General features: G+C 47.1%; 4 protein-coding genes across 4 annotated transcripts; 1 reads left to right on the top strand and 3 right to left on the bottom strand.

The window, feature by feature from the left end:
• Window positions 1-1,683: 1,683 nt before the first annotated feature.
• Window positions 1,684-2,853, bottom strand: NECHADRAFT_4238 (uncharacterized protein; the record flags this gene model as incomplete). The annotated part of the gene is made up of 1 exon (XM_003040163.1): window positions 1,684-2,853. A coding segment is annotated over one exon (1,170 nt), but the record flags the coding sequence as incomplete, so codon positions are not given.
• Window positions 2,854-3,741: 888 nt separating this feature from the next.
• Window positions 3,742-4,577, bottom strand: NECHADRAFT_88342 (uncharacterized protein; the record flags this gene model as incomplete). Its single annotated transcript, XM_003040162.1, has 2 exons — window positions 3,742-3,791; window positions 3,851-4,577. 2 exons carry the CDS (start codon window positions 4,575-4,577, stop codon window positions 3,742-3,744), a joined length of 777 nt encoding a protein of 258 aa, XP_003040208.1.
• A 5,101-nt stretch (window positions 4,578-9,678) lies between these two features.
• Window positions 9,679-10,361, top strand: NECHADRAFT_55015 (uncharacterized protein; the record flags this gene model as incomplete). Its single annotated transcript, XM_003040171.1, has 4 exons — window positions 9,679-9,777; window positions 9,838-10,042; window positions 10,098-10,169; window positions 10,231-10,361. Coding segments are annotated over 4 exons (507 nt in total), but the record flags the coding sequence as incomplete, so codon positions are not given.
• Window positions 10,362-13,123: 2,762 nt separating this feature from the next.
• Window positions 13,124-13,508, bottom strand: NECHADRAFT_88341 (uncharacterized protein; the record flags this gene model as incomplete). The annotated part of the gene is made up of 2 exons (XM_003040161.1): window positions 13,124-13,252; window positions 13,332-13,508. The coding sequence occupies 2 exons, from the start codon at window positions 13,506-13,508 to the stop codon at window positions 13,124-13,126; spliced, it is 306 nt and encodes a 101-aa protein (XP_003040207.1).
• Window positions 13,509-15,633: the final 2,125 nt, after the last annotated feature.

Genomic DNA, 15,633 nt, shown 5'->3' with positions numbered 1-15,633 from the left:
ATTGACAGGGCTTTATTAACGTTGTTCAAGTGGGTTGTGGGGTTCTCAAGCAGCTCCAAATTGGAGCCAGCGTTGTTAGAACAATTTAGCCCGTCAAGTCGCAAGGGTCAAAGCGGGGCCCTTGACCGCAACCTTCAATGTAGCTATTTTCTAGTACTTCGTAAAGTTCCCATGGCGTCAATGACAGCCTGGCAAGCGCGAAGGCATACAGAGTACAGTAGCCGTAGATGCGGGGCCTTGCCCAAGAGGCCAGAAAAGCAGCCCCAATCTAGTCATTCTGCCGCGAACGCTAAAGCGTAACCCAAAAACAGGATGATCGGCGGAGACCAATGCGGCTTCGACCCAATGCGACGCGACATGGAGGTCAATGGACACGGGCAGAAAAGTGCGGGGTGTGGTAGGTGAGATTCGCCAACGCCGCAAGGATGGTGCCAGCGTTGGGTGAGTTCGACTGTAACCGACCTGAGCAATAAGCGTAATGATGATCTTGTTCCTTGATCACGGACAGAGGGAAGAACTGGAAGAAGTTAGAGGCACATGTATGCGGAATGCTGGGAAGTAGGACTCGACAAGGTACAGACAGCCGGTAGTCTTCTTGTAGGAAGGCTGAGGTGACTCATGGTGGAGCGGGACAATTCGATCGAGCAGATAATCTCTCTGGCGTGAAAGACAATGTAATGATCTCCCCAGGCTTAGAGTCTGTGATATCTCTTCAGGGCGTGAACTTCAGGGCGCGTGCGCGCGATTTTTCGAGCAGTACGGGTGTATTCATGTGAAATCGAATCTCATCCAAAGGTACAGTTCCACCTCATCGACGCAGCATCTCAATTATACAGCCCTTACTGACACACCATCGGCAACAGTCCCTCCCTAATCGAAAGCAGGGGACTTAGGGCAATTGCAACTGCGTATTCGTTATCTATAAGCAAGACCAGGGGAGACAAGGTGGTCGATGAAGCCGAAACTGCCATCCCTCAGCTCTTGCAAAACCCCGGTTCCAGTTGACTGCAGCGTTCGGTGCCCACGGGATCCTCCTGTCTTGCCTTTTGGACGACACGAAACACCGCGCGAGAAAAGAAGCGTGTGATTAAAGGCAAAAACAAACTTCAAGTACCTCCGTACGTTCACAAAGGTCTGTGGATAACGATGTGCAGATCGGTTCCGTGTAGGCACTAGGGTAAGTATCTAAGCCCTTTCTAGACAATTGACCGAGATCAGTCGGCCTCCGCAATACCTCAGGCCCGCAAACCCCATGGATGGGCTGCGGGTTCTCGCCAACTCTTCGGTGGTTGAAGAACCCCTTCTAGCACGAAGACAACTTCCATAGAACCTACAAGAACAGCATTCAGACTCTGGATACTTCATAGTTCACTCTATGATGACTCCAGCCGAGTTGTACGAAGAGTCGACACAAGACGCAAAAGACAAAACAAACGCAAGGCTTGTGTATAAAGTAAAATGTGCTATATATAATAACCCTGCAAGAATGTATGAAGACTAAACGAAGAGTAGACATAATCAGGAATTATGTCGGAAACGAAGAGTAACCAAGCAGGTACAGATCTTGCCAAATTCTTTACCCACATCTTCAAGCCAACTCTTCCATCAAACTAGATACGGCAGCCCTTCGCTCGGACCAATTTAGTTCTAGTAGGCAATCTTTCGCCCTCAAAATCATCCCGCGATAGTCCAGCACTGACTCTTGTAAATAGGCTGGTTGACATCAAACAGAGTCTTTCTGTAAAAGGGGGAAATAAACGCATCAATATCCATATCAAAGGTGCTAGCAAACCAAGCACCGTTGTTGCACTCTCCCGCAGCGGGTGGGTTAAACTTGATTCCAGAAGCGCTATCAAACGCAACGTCCCCATTAACTGAAAATGCGTTGATGATCTTGGGTTGAATATCAAAGCCCGCCGAAATGTCGAGAATACCGTTGAAAGCCTTGATTCCCACGGCAAGGGTTAGCTCAATGAATGGGTTGAGCTGAAGGGCAGCGAGGGCATCGACGTCAGAAGCAACCTTGACACTCGGGGTCCAGCCACTGGTAGCCGTCTTGGTTGAGTCGAGCAGATCGAGATGGACTTTGCCGTTCTCGATGCCACCAGCTACGCCCAAGGTTGCGTTGAGAGTGCCTCCTGCGCCGAACTCGATGCCGAGAGCAAACCCGGCGATTGGGCCAACTTCAATGATTCCTGGGATAGAGAAGGCTGAGACGGAGACAGCTAGGGGATTGTAGTTTAGCAGATCGGTGGAGAATTCCCCTGCCACAGATGCCGAGAGGTTGAGATTAACGAGGGCCGAATAGTCGATATCGAGCTCAACCGCCTTGGCCTTCCTTGCCAGGATATCGAGATCCAAACGACCCTTAAGGCGAATTGTGCTCTCGAAGAGGGCCTGCTCGGCGACCAGGGTGAGGTAGTCAGTGTCAACCAAGGTGCCAGCGAGGTCAGCTGATATTGTTGCCGAAATGTCACGCTTGGAGGGAACCAAGCCAGTTTGAAAGTTGATAGTGGAACTCTTGGATTGTTCCTCGAGGGAAGATGCCTTGACTTCCAAATGAATCGTCAAAGCCTCTGCATCTAGGTCTTCGCTGCTGACGGTATAGAAACCGCGCTCGTCGGGTCCGTTGCATGCTCCGTCTGGCGAGTAGGTGACAATGACAAAGTCTGACTTTGGCCAAGTTGTTGAGGCAGCCTCAAAAATCGCGCTGTCAGTGAAGGTCAAGGCTATCTCGGAGCCGGAGCACTTGACGGAGCCGAGACCTGACAAGTCCTCGAGAACAACGGCGGGTCGCGTCAAGGTGACGTCGATGGATGCCGTCATGTCCTCGGCGCCGTAACCAAGGGAGATGGCATGGCTGAGAGCGGCCTTGTCATCTTTCAGGCTCTGGAGACGAGCAGGGGCAAGCGAAAAATGGGGCAACGGCTTTAAGATTGCTGGGGGTTTCGACGCAAGCTCCCGCCGGGCAGCTGAGCCGAAGAGGTTATTCCCGTCGGCGTCTGGCACGGCAGCTGCATAAACTAGCCGAGTCAAGGTGTGAACACCGAGGAGAGCGGTACTGATGAGCTTCATTGTGGGAGAGAATACAGAAAAGACGGCGTGGTATATTTGATGCCCTCTGTAGGCTGCTGGGTGTAACTACTAGCCGTCTACACATATTAGAGCGTCCATGGGCTACCTTTTATACTTCATCTTCCCAGTTTGGCTTCAGTTCCGACGCTTTGCAAGTCGCTGCGGGTCCATGTCAATACGAGCGAGATATTGCGAACAGAGGTTAATCACCCGATGTGGGCTTGCCAGAATGTTAGGTTCATCATTCATGTAAACATGGGGATAGAGGCGGATATGCAGAAAGGATCAATCAGGAAGGTAGCTATTCTGGAAGTGCGAAGCTACTTTAGAGTCACCACTTGAACGATTTCAAGATCAGCATGACTTAGACCTCTGTCGGGCCGAGTGGAAGAATGCATGTCGGTTCGAGCGCAGCCAAGCTTCGGAAGCACTCCAGTGCCATTGTCAGGGTGCATCGTCCCGTAGTTTGTCGAGAAGAGGTTTTACTCTTTACTACACAAACTTGCAGCTTTATAATAGAATTTTTAATTGCACGCACGGAAGAAGCATCGGAATCAGGCGCCAAAACAATTGATTATCTCCCCTTTGAAGAAACCACGTGTACGGTTTCTGTAGATGCCAAGACTTGGTCCTTGAAAGTCGCCAATACCAGAACAAATAACAAGCTCAGCTTCTAACCCCGAAGTTACTACCTTGGGGAGTAGGGCCGATGGAACCTTTGCCATTTAAGTCGCTGCTATTGAGAACTTTTGTCAAATCGTCCCATCTAGCATACCGAACGCTACGTTGAGGCTAGCCGGGGCTGAAAACGCTTCGGTCGGAAATGCCGACGGTGATGCCGCTTTGATCACAGAACCCTGGTAAGTGGTAAAAGTGTCAAAGCACGAGCTGCTACGTCCAAAGTCGAGAGGATCGGAGCATTTCCAAGTGTTGTGAGTGATTGCGTTTCGCCAGCTCGCCAAGATGACCGAGAAATCGTTGAAGAGAGCGTTGATTGTCAGTGGTCTGCTGTCGACCCAGGTCTCCGAGTCCTGTCTTGTCGGCTTAGAGTCAGCTTGAGGGCAAGAATTGGGGACAGCGTCTCTGAGAAAAGAATACCTGGATAAGAGGCCCATGACGAGACGGGATGTTGGCTCCTTCGCCAACGTCTGAGGAACTGAAGATCTCCCAAAAGATGCAGAACCAATTGTAGAGCAGGTCACTATCCAGTAAGTTGTCGGCGGGTTTGGAGTGACTGGTATCTGAAGTTCCAGATTCGTCCAGGGGTGGATTGTTGGATCGTCCGGCACCACCGGGACGGGGATGCTACTCTCCGCATCGAGGATAGCGCGGGCGCAATCCAGCATCTCAAGGGAAAGGAAATATCCGTACAGTTGCGTGTTGAAGATTGTGGGATTTCCTCCTCTGTTTGTAGCCGTTTCATTTTGACTCTTCAAGAGAACGACGAAAGTCGAGTCGGTCCGACAGGAGAAGGGCACCGGGAAGTAAGCTGCAGATGGCATAGTTAAAGTGAGGCTTCATTCTTCAAGCTGGACGCTTCCCGTCCAGGGTCTTATTCGAAGGCGAGGCGATCATCATTGGGTGCCATTGTCGCCCGGATCGCCCAGCTAAGATAATATCCATGTCTAATCCTGGAAGGACATCAGGGTATCTCCATCGTTCGGCTCCGACGCCTACGGTAAGGCACTCATATTAACCGGGTTTTGACAGGTGATTGTGGGGGGTGTCGATTGCTCAACAGACGTCTACCCCTATTTAGTAGGCTAGGTCAAAGTAGATGACATTCACGTACGAGTCTGACGTCAGCTGGCCCCATTATCAAGATGGAGCCGCGGCATCTCCAGAGCCTTTTCCAATCTCAGGATAGTTTGTCTTGTTTCTCGTGTTTGGGGTCCACCATTTCTTTCCCAGTTGAAACTGGGTATGAAGCTCCAGGAGATTAAGTATAATTGGAAAAGTGATTAAGGATAGAGAGGCTTGTCAAGTCTGTGACCAAAGAGTCTATTCACTCTTCACAACTCCCTCTTGATAACGATATACTATCCACAAGCTTCCTTTCCTTGAGCAATACTCTACTATTATTCTAATCCCTCAATATCTCACCATGGGCTCCGTTTTCCCCAGCGCTTTGCGTCCTCCGATCTTCATAAACTCGACGATCGAACGCGTTTCCCGTGAAAAATATGCGCAAGTTGAGACTGTCGACCTCGGAAACCCGCAAACGTTGAGTGGAAGCCAGTGGGTCTATCCATCATGGCAACATCACGTGAACTTCGACTCAGTTCATCCAACATACCCATCTTCAGGGGAACAAAGGTTTCCCGTAAGAAAGGTGAGTTCGACCAGCAATCACCTTTCAAACTGATACGCCCTACCCAGCTGCGTAATGGAAGCCACAGCGCAGTGTCGCAGTCTCGCCGTAAACGTCTCGCTCTCTGCTAACGCACATTGAAGGTCAACTATGCACCAAGTAGTCAAGCTGAGACTTTCTCCTCGTACCCTATTAGAAACAGTAACGTTTCCATGTTTCTCTTTTCCAACTAGTGCGCTAACAACAGATGGCTGCAGGCAATTTAGCTTTACAAACGCCGATCGATGAAGCCCGGGAACTCTTGGTTTCCTCTACCACGACGCCTCGCCCCAGAGTTCCCGCCCAGCGGCGCAGGGAAAGAAACCACGTGTGTCGGGTCTGTCAGAGACGATTTTCACGGCCGAGTTCGTTGCATACTCATATGCATAGCCACACGGGGACGAAACGTGCGTTATCTTATCATCCGTGGTTTATTGAAAAGCATGCTAAGTTATTGATAGCATTTCGGTGCCAGTTCTCTGGATGCGGGCGCGCTTTTTCAGTCTTGTCAAATCTGCGTCGACATTCAAAAATTCATCAGAAGAAGAATGACGAAGGACACGAACCAAAATGACTTTTATGGATTTTAATACTAGTTTGCAATAGTCTCCTAACACTCAGCCATCCGTGGGCTACGGAGCGGGTTATGTCTGTGAATTTTTGTACAACTTCGATAGGATGGAAGAAAGCAGAATCTTTCCATGCTTCATGGCCTCGACTTTTTAATTTAGTTACGATTGAATGCTGATTTAGATCGGTTTTCCACCAGATTTATTGCCCGGACCGTCGACTTACTCAATTTTGAGGTCGTAAGATAGCGTCTATCTTTTCTCTTATACCTAGTCATCCCAGGTATGGCATACTGTAACTGCTGGCATGATTTATCTCGTGGAGTTGGGGGGAATGGGCTCGAAACTAACGTGGTTGATAAGACCCGGATCTTGTTCTCTAGTCCATAGATTAGCCGATAAGAAATGGCCGAGATGTAGTTCTGGCGGATTAGGTTCCCGTTTGTTGATTCTCTGGCTTGGATTCTTGAAGGCTTTTTGATAGGGATTGGTGGTTGCTTAGGTTTGGTAAGGGATGAATAAGGAGTGGAAGCCCGTAATGGTAAGTGTAGAAGCTGGTGGGATGGGTACTGTCGAGTGGATAGGTAGGTTGTTGATGTTGATAGTATAAATAAGAGTGGTTGACCCTCGATCACCGATACTAAGAAGGCGCACTTGGCTCTTGATGAGCTGCAAGGGATGGATAAGTGAGCGAATCTGTAGCCGTGGTAATGTGGGCTAATGGTTAGGGTGTTTTAATAGGGCTATGTTGTATTAAGCTGGCTGAGAGCATAGATTTTCCCTCGTTTATGTATAGATAGACTAGAAATTTGTTGTATTTCCCTAAACCCGCGTACTTCGTTTATGGAGAATTTTGCTCTACCTCGTCGCTGGCTGTCTTGCCCTGGGATGTCTAATGATCTACTGTTGCGCACCTGATGTAGTTAGCCAAGGGAATTTACAGGGGATAGGCAATAAATAGGAGTAGGTGGCAATTGGGAATAGAAGAGTAGGTGTCGTAGGCTAGGTATGATATCAATGAGCCTTAGGAAACAACTGTACTTGGTAATCCAGCTGCATGCTTCAATAAAACCTATAGGCTATAGTACCCCGCACTTGAGATAGTAATAAATTAATATCCTACTGCTACTTACTATCGTTTACCTGACCTTTAAACCTTCCAGCATACTCAGTGCCATAGTAGGTTATATAATAGCATTCTTAACCTATGTCCACCCTGGCTTAAAATGCTTAATCCTACTACTAATATAATATAGGTTTAGTACGCATAAAAGAGCGTTGCCTTATTGCTGCTTTATCGAATCTTTTTATTTTCCCGCTTTAGGAGCCATCTTATAAACTAAGTACTAGCAATAATAGCCATAGAGAACCCCGCGCTGCTAGATATTGCGATAATATAGCGCGGTTCGTTAGAGGATGGCTAAAGGTACTATGGGTCGGTTAGCTAGATCTGAGATGGAAATAATAGAGTAGTTTGCTTACTGCGGTCTAGGTGAAGCTAATGCTGGCATATATGTTAATGATAGCGAGCACTGAGGCCTTCTTTTCCTTGGTTTCACCATAAGTGTTTCCGACCTATCCGAGTATGATCGAGTTTATACTATATGTGCTAATGGTAAAGATGCATATGGCGATATACCGGGCGGGTATGTTAAGGGTTGCATACGCTAAAATAAACCCTGTGATAGCTATAACCTTGGTAATAGTAATATGCCAAGTTCTCTTGTTGTGTTTGCCCGATGAGTAAGACTAATAGATCGAGATGGCGCCTGCGATGAGATAGGGGGGGCATGTAAGGATTAGTGTGATGGTGGTGTTAAAGCCGAGCGTTTTGATAATTGTGGGAAAGAAGTTTTTGAAGCTATTGGTAGCGAGATGTATATGCTGTAAGAACATAAAGATCTAGACCTTAGGATCCTTAAGTGCTTCCTTGAGTCCTGCCTACGTGCTGCTCTGTGGTCGTCTACCGACCGTATTAGATGCAATATGGTTATGCGTAAGTTGGCGTTCTTCTGGCGTTAGCTACCTTGTGTTTAGTGGTTTATTTGGTAGCGTGAAATATGAGATGATTGTAATTACGAAGGTGATGGTACCTTGAAGAATGAATAACTAACGCCACCTGGAAATACTAGCTATATTGTCGAGCCTATTGAATATACTAGTAGTAATGAGACCGGCGAAAGCTGTGGCGAGAATGTTGCCTGAGTATAAGATATTGATCTTGGTGGCTAGTTCTTTTCTCGTATAGAAGATGGTTAGAATCTAGAGTGCTCCTGGGTAGAAAGGCGCTTCTACTATACCTAGGAAGAATCGTAAAAGGACGAGGCTAGTATAGTCCTTGGTAATAGCTATCAAGGCACTTATGATAGCCTATGCGATCATGAAGCTACCCATATATAAGGAGGGAGGGACCCTGGTTAAGATCATGTTGCTCGGAAGCTGTCTAAGGAGGTAACTGATCATCAAGATCGAAACTGCTGTATTATATTGTGTACTATGGAGTTTAAGGTCAGCCTCTATATTATTAAGCCTTGCCACGGCGATGGCATTGCGATCTAGGTAGTTGAACCAGTATATGAACTAGAGGGTCGGCTGGTATACCCGAGTAAATTGAGGAACTTGGCGGTGACGGGGATGGTGGCTTACCATAATGTACCAATCTAACTTCTTAACAAGCTTCCTCTCTTTTTCGCTTAGGACAAGCCTGGCACCGGAGTAGTCTACCTCTTCTCCCCTCTCTTTCTCGGCCATATACTCGTAAGCTATTTCCCTCGGCTTTTTATCAGTATGATTAATCGAAGCTTGGTCTTTAGTATGGTTGATGGTCTTAGAGTCGTAAGTTGCTATGGCGAGGATGAAGTGGTAGGTTAGGATTAGATAGATGATGGTGGTTGCGTTTGCATGGTTGTGGAAAGAGCGAATGAATAACCCATCTTATATCCTCTAGCTTTTTACCCTAGATTGATATTGTCGCCTTAGATCTAATGCGGGGTCTATGGGTTTGGGTTAATCCGCGGAGATGGATGCCTTTTGGTGACGGACTTGATTGCCGAACCTGGTTTGTGGCATGACATGGAGACTGAGGCTTACCTGTTTTCTGCGTTGAGGAGATGGTTGACCTTGCTTGATATGAAAAAGTCGGAGAGTTTTTTTTTTCCTTTTTTCCCCCGCCAAATGGGCGGCTTGATCCTCGGCGCCGTAATTATTCACTACCTCGGACCGACAGACTAACCTTGAGACTACTTGTGGCGCGAGACTTTTGTTCCGTGGCGAGTAATGTGGCCTAATCCACTATTAGTTGAGATATATTCCTTATTTGGTTTATGACTTGCGGTACTTGTGGGGGCCTCTAGTACTCCGTATAATAATGTGGGGATAACTTGTGAACGGAGGCTGATACCGAAAATGGCGTTTTTCGGCGGCGGAGGCCGAGGCCGAGGCCGAGGTCGTTGGTTTCCGAGGTATGGATTAGCTTTCTTAGCTTATTTATAAATATTTAGGAGAGTGCCCTCTTAGTTTAAAAGGTGGAAGAAGACCTGGTTAAGCCGAGTAGTAAGTCGATATACCTGTGGTTTTTTCTTACCTTAGATTACTTGTATCTATGGTATATCTATGTTTCTCAGCTCCCGCGTAACCATCCCTATTATGACGTCGTAATCTCGAGTGGAGGTGATTCTCTAATAACTTTCTCTTGAAGAGAAAGTATTACTGTTATTAGCAGTAGACTGGTGGCGAATACCCACTATCCTGCGGGACGGTAAGGTCTTGGTACCTAATGTAAAGGTACGTGTCAGAATGACTCCTGGGAAGCCCTACGTCCTGACTTGTTTTGCGTTCGTTTAGTCCAGTGATGGTCCAAATGGCGCAAGAGGGGAAAGTTACGTGAGTAGCGTTAAGGCTACCTGTTTTCCTTGCTCGACATGCTTAGGCGCCTCATTCGATACCGATGTTGCCTTCCAGATAGGGCGCTACATTGCTCTTAAGGCGCTTTTAAAGTCAGCTAAGATATTGCTAGCTCCCACAGTCAATATGATCAGATCCCCGATAGGTAAGGCCTCTGGCTTTCTCTTTGCGTTAATATGATGGGGCTTATTTGCATATAGCCGGCCATAACTATGAAACATTCTCCGAAGATCCGTGGGCCTTAGGCACACTCGGCGCTACATATGTCAAAGGTAAGCCGATTCAAAGGCCAATATTATTAAGCAACCATAAATATATCATCTTTCTTTTTAGGATCCCAATCTGTCGGCGTAGCTGCTACCCCTAAGCATTTTATCGCTAATGACGTCGAGAAGCGCAGGCGATTTCTCTTAGCCGAGGTCGACGAGAGGACTCTAAGGGAAATTTACTTCTTGCCGTTTTAGCTAATTATTAAGCTAGCAGATCCCTGGTGCCTCATAACTTCATAGGTTCGACCGATTGTGTAATATATTCCTTTAAAGTGCTTATTCTCGCTAAGATATAACCGTATCAACGGGACATACTGCGCGGACGACCCTCACCTCCTTTAAGACATCCTGCGGGATGAGTGGGGCTTTGAGGGTCTAGTTATGTCAGACTAGGTAGGGATTTACTCCACGGTTGAGGGCGTCAATGCAGGTTTAGACTTGGAGATGCCTGGCCCTACTAAGATGCGGGGCCAGAAAGTTCTGGAGGCTATTTTAAGTGGCGACATCACCTAAAAAACTATTAATAAGAGTGCACGATGAGTTCTTGAGCTTTTGGAATGCCTTGGACGGTTTAAAGATCCTTCGGAATCCCCAGAAAAGGCTCTTATGGACAGTAACTATAACGAGTTCATCGCATAGTCCGCGGCTGAGGGTGCTATTCTTCTAAAGAGCGAGGGTATTGTATTGCTACTTGACAAAGACGCCAAAGTGGTTGTTATTGGTTAACACGCCGCGGTTCCCACGATTATAGGAGGCGGAAGCGTATAAGTCGATATTGCTCGAAAAGTTACTCCCCTGACTGGATTGAAAGAAGCGGGGGTAAAGTTTTAGTATGAGCCCGGGGTGCTAGTTTTCAACGCCGTTCCACTTCCGGATCTGGACATTATATTGCCTGTAGTTGAGGTCGAGGATAGGTTGAAACCGGTTTACTTAGAATGGTTTAATAGCTCTAGTATTGGCCACAATCAGGTGAAAGAAGTCTTCCTCGAGAAGACTAAGTATATGATCAAAGAGAGATGGCTAGATTACTTGGACCCGGATTATTGTACGCGGATGACCTTTAATTTGACGCCTAGAATATCCGGGCATTATATAATATCCGTGCTCACTACCGGGACTGCCACGCTATATATCGATAACGATAAGGTATTCCATCGAGAATAAGATTAACACCTCTAGCGAGAAGTATTCTACTTCTTCAGGTCTAAGTTTGAGCGACGCTTTACATAATATCTTGAAGCTGGAAGACTCTACAGGTTTAGGCTCGAATCGTGGGCCATGGAACCAGATATACTTGCGAGAACCATTAGAGGCGCTATTATCTAGGGCTTAGGTGTTCAATACTTCGAGCATGTCGATATTAATGAAAGGATCTAGAAGGCAGCATAAGCGGCTTTGAAAGTTGATATCGCTCTGGTTTTTACTGGAACTATAAGCGAAATTGAGTTAGAAGGGTACGATCGCGAAACAATAGATCTAACTTTAGACTAGTATTCGCTTATATCCGCGGTAGCCAAGGCTAATTCCCAGATAGTCGTCATTAACTATTCTGGCTCGCCGGTGGATGTTAGTCCCTTTATCGACATAATAGCTGGATTACTACAATGCTAGTTTCCCGGCTAAGAATGCGGCCACGCTATCGCCAGACTCGTGACGGGGTAAGTCAATCCTTCTAGAAGGCTTCCCATATCTTAGCCGCGAAAGTTGGAAGATAACCTGTCCTTTGCAAACTTCCCGACCGATAATAACGATATCATTAGGTACGAGGAGGGTCTGGATGTAGGTTATTGTTATTACGACAGGCCAGGCTCTCCTAAGCTATTATTCCCCTTCGGGTTCGGCTTATCCTACATATCATTCAGTTTGAGCGATGCTTCTATAACTGAAGTTCAGAATTATGCTTAAGACTATACTATAAAAGTCACTGCCAAAGTAACCAATAGCGGTAGTCGTTCGGGAAAGATTATGGTCTAATTCTATGTCTAACCCCCTACTATGGATAGCCGACGTCTACTTAAGCAGTTAAAAGCTTTTATAAAACCTTAGATCGAAGCTAGGGATAGTACTAACTTGGCTATAAGTCTCGACAAGTACGTAGTTAGCTATTATAATACTGAAAAGGCAACTTGGGTGGCAGAGGCAGGGGTCTATCAAGTGTATATCGGCTTCTCTGCCGAGTCTATTGTAGAGACTATGAGCTTTAACCTACAGAGCAGCTTTAACTGGCGCGGGGTTTAAGCTTATATTGTACTTTCGGGCTGATAGTGCTGACTATATTACTAGTATTAGTAAAATAATAACGGTATCTCTAGATCTACGATGGCCTATAGTGGACGTTTCAGGGGAAAAGGGGGGGAAGAAATTTTTAAATCCATTTATTGCAAGATATATATGTTATAGAAACATATAGGCCCAGACTTTGGGGTCGAAAAGTGCATCTTTAAGCCCGGCCCAGGTGCTACTATGTAGCTTCCCACCGACAGTATCATAGTATACTCGACCATATGCTAGTTATTGTTGTTCCGGTGTGAGCCATCGGGTAATTAGGGGCTCGCCGGGTAGCGTGAAACAAGAAATCACTGCGACGACGGAGGTTATGGTGCCTCGTAGGGTAAATAACCAGCGCCAAGCCTCAAGTCCTATAACTTTATTAAGACCGTTAAAGACTCCAGCAGCAATGAGTCCCGTAAAGGCCGTTGCAAGGATATTGCCGGAGTATAGAATACTAATCCTGGCGGCGAGCTCGTTTCTCAGGTAAAAGTTGTGAGCACATAGAGCTCTCCGATATGCAATGGGGCCTCGACAACTCTGGGGAAGAATCGAATGAGAAGTAAGCCCGTATAGTCCTTTATAAGAGCCGACAAAGCGTTAACAAGGGCCCAGGCCATCATAAAGCCTCCTACGCACACAAGTCAAGATCATGTTGCTTGGAATTTGCCCGAGGAGATACCCGACGGTTAAAATTGACACAGCCGTGTTGTATTGCACCCGACCAGGCCGAGGTTATCCTCGAGGTCGTTGAGTCTTGCCACTGCAATGGCATTTCGGTCCAAGTAGTTGAGCCAGCACATAAGCCACAGGGTCGGCTATATCAGGTCAGCTTCTTGAGGCATCACTAGAACTTTTCATGCTGACTATGTTGTACTAATCTCGTTTCTTTACTACTTTGTCCTCTTCTGGATATTTCTCAGTCCTGGCTCTAGAATAATCGACATCACCCTCCCCCTGAGCATTGGCCAGGTATTCGTTGTGTACCTCTCCTGGTTTCTCGACGTCGAAGTTCGCCTCCTTTGCAGGACGCTCGGCAGTGGTGAGAGTCTTAGTGTTGTTATCTGTCCGCATGTTGGAATGTCGATGCCTGTACATGCCCCGTAAGGAAATGGGTAGTTGGATGTTTATTTCGTTTAATGGCATAGGGGGCTGACACCTCATTTTTGCACTCCAGAATGCACAGACATACAACCCGCAACCTGGGGCCGATGTCTGGGGTTTAGAGCTTAAGACCGTATGACTAAGATGGTCCGATCTGCTGGTGGCTGGGATGTGGTACTATATAGCTGGCCTCTACTGTGCTCCTCACTGGTAGACACAACTTAGATCTTCAATAATCACCTCAAACTCCTTTTTGCTTTATCAGAAGGCGGGGTCAAGACTCCCAAAAATTATGCTCGGCGACAGCTCCGAGCACCAAATAATGGCTTGATTGCGGACGAAAGAACAGGCCTTACGATGGGAACGGCGGCCGACGCCAAAGCGGCCGAGGGAGGGACTGTCACCTAGACACGACATTCCATCCCTTTAGCCGAAAGAGAGTAACGCTAGGGCCACTTAATAATTCCAGGGTAGGGAAATCCATCACCGATCGTAGGCTCGTCGTCCACAGATTTGGTCCTATGTACTAGACGGAGCATCAGAGCCACATTCTGCCGCTTAAAAGGATAGTGTAGCTTGTTTCCAAAGTGGCAACAGTGTTCAGGCAAAATTAGAGCTTCCTCTACACATATAAAGAACAGACCTTGCGACCACTGTTGCAATTTCAAATTTATCTGGGAATACCCAAGCCTCCTATGACCGCGTGATTGGCATGCCTACATCTCCTTCTTTCCAAGTCTGTTGAAGTTCCTAACCCAGGACCTCATCGCAGCACACCATACCACGCATAGCACTAAATCTCTGTCCTATCCACAATGTCTGGTGGCATTCTCAAAGTCAGCGGCGATGACATCGTCGACGGTAATGGTGAAAGGGTCATCTTGGGTGGCGTTGGCCTCTGTGGCTGGATGAAGTAAGTATCCAGACTCAATATGCACAATTATACAGCGCTGACACTCAACAGTATGGAAAATTTCATCTCCGGCCACTCAGGTAGTGAAGTACTTCATCGTGCCGCTATGCTCTTGGTTTTCAGTAAAGAGAAATACGAGTACTTCTTTAACCGTTGGCTCTAGGATTTCTTCACGGAAAAGATGCTACATCTCTATCGTTCCTCCCACTTTCACTGAAAGTGGTTTGAACGCGTCGCCATTGGCCCATGACCCTGTGATTCCCCACAGTCTACTTTCACCAGACAGATGTCTCTCAATATGACTCCCTGATCAAACTTTCTTGTCAAAGTGGGATTCTGGCTCCTTGATTGGCTGGGCCCCTTACACCGCACCTCGCACCCTACACGCATTTTGACAACTTGGGCATGGTAACTAAAGTTCCTGTTACTGTTGTTGTGTCGCGCAGGGATGCTGAGTGCACTTGACAAAAGGTAGTTCTTATTGTCGTGATTGTAATTATTCTTGATTACCCGTTGGTCAAGGCCCCACCAGCCAACTTTCGGGTCAGGCTTCGCGCCCCTGGGGTCTTCTGAGCCCGTCTCTTCGCCCAGCCCGGGCTGCTTCCTCGGTCACCTTAGCTGCCAATTTGGCTGTGACTTTGACCGGCATCGTTGTTCAAGTTGGCCCTCATGACTCTCACGGTCTCGGTCAAGGTCTTCCAACGCTGCCTAGGCTGTGAGGCGGCGGCAGCTGTGGTGGCGGTTGCCTCGGGCAAGGCGTATCCGGGTCGATAACTTCAATGACTTCTGCTGGCGGTGATGACTTTATAAATGGGGGCAGCGAGTCGAACTGGGTGTTATCTTAATTATTAGAATCTCCTCTATCTACGAGGGTATCCTTATCTTCGTCGTCCTCGTCGTTGAAGGGACCGAGGCCGGTGAAAGTGATGGTGTTATCGCTCTTAGGGAAGTTTATCGCGAGGATCGGTCTCGGCGCCTTCGAGGCTTATTGCCTAGCTCGTCGGGGCTCTTATGATTCGGGAATATTGACTATGAAGCTATTGGGCTTTTGGTTAAGGAGCTTATTAAACTTAGAGCTATTAGTATTAATAGAAAGGTAGTTAGTTTCTCTTCTTATATCCTTTAGCTAATCCTCGAATTTCTATGCCTTACTTATTATACTAAAGCGAGTAATTTTATTAG

Source organism: Fusarium vanettenii, assembly GCF_000151355.1.
Source record: "Fusarium vanettenii 77-13-4 chromosome 13 genomic scaffold NECHAsca_77_chr13_6_0, whole genome shotgun sequence".
NCBI classification, from domain to species: domain Eukaryota; kingdom Fungi; phylum Ascomycota; class Sordariomycetes; order Hypocreales; family Nectriaceae; genus Fusarium; species Fusarium vanettenii.
The sequence above is the reverse complement of the archived record's forward strand: the minus strand, read 5'-3'. Positions and strand labels throughout refer to the sequence as shown.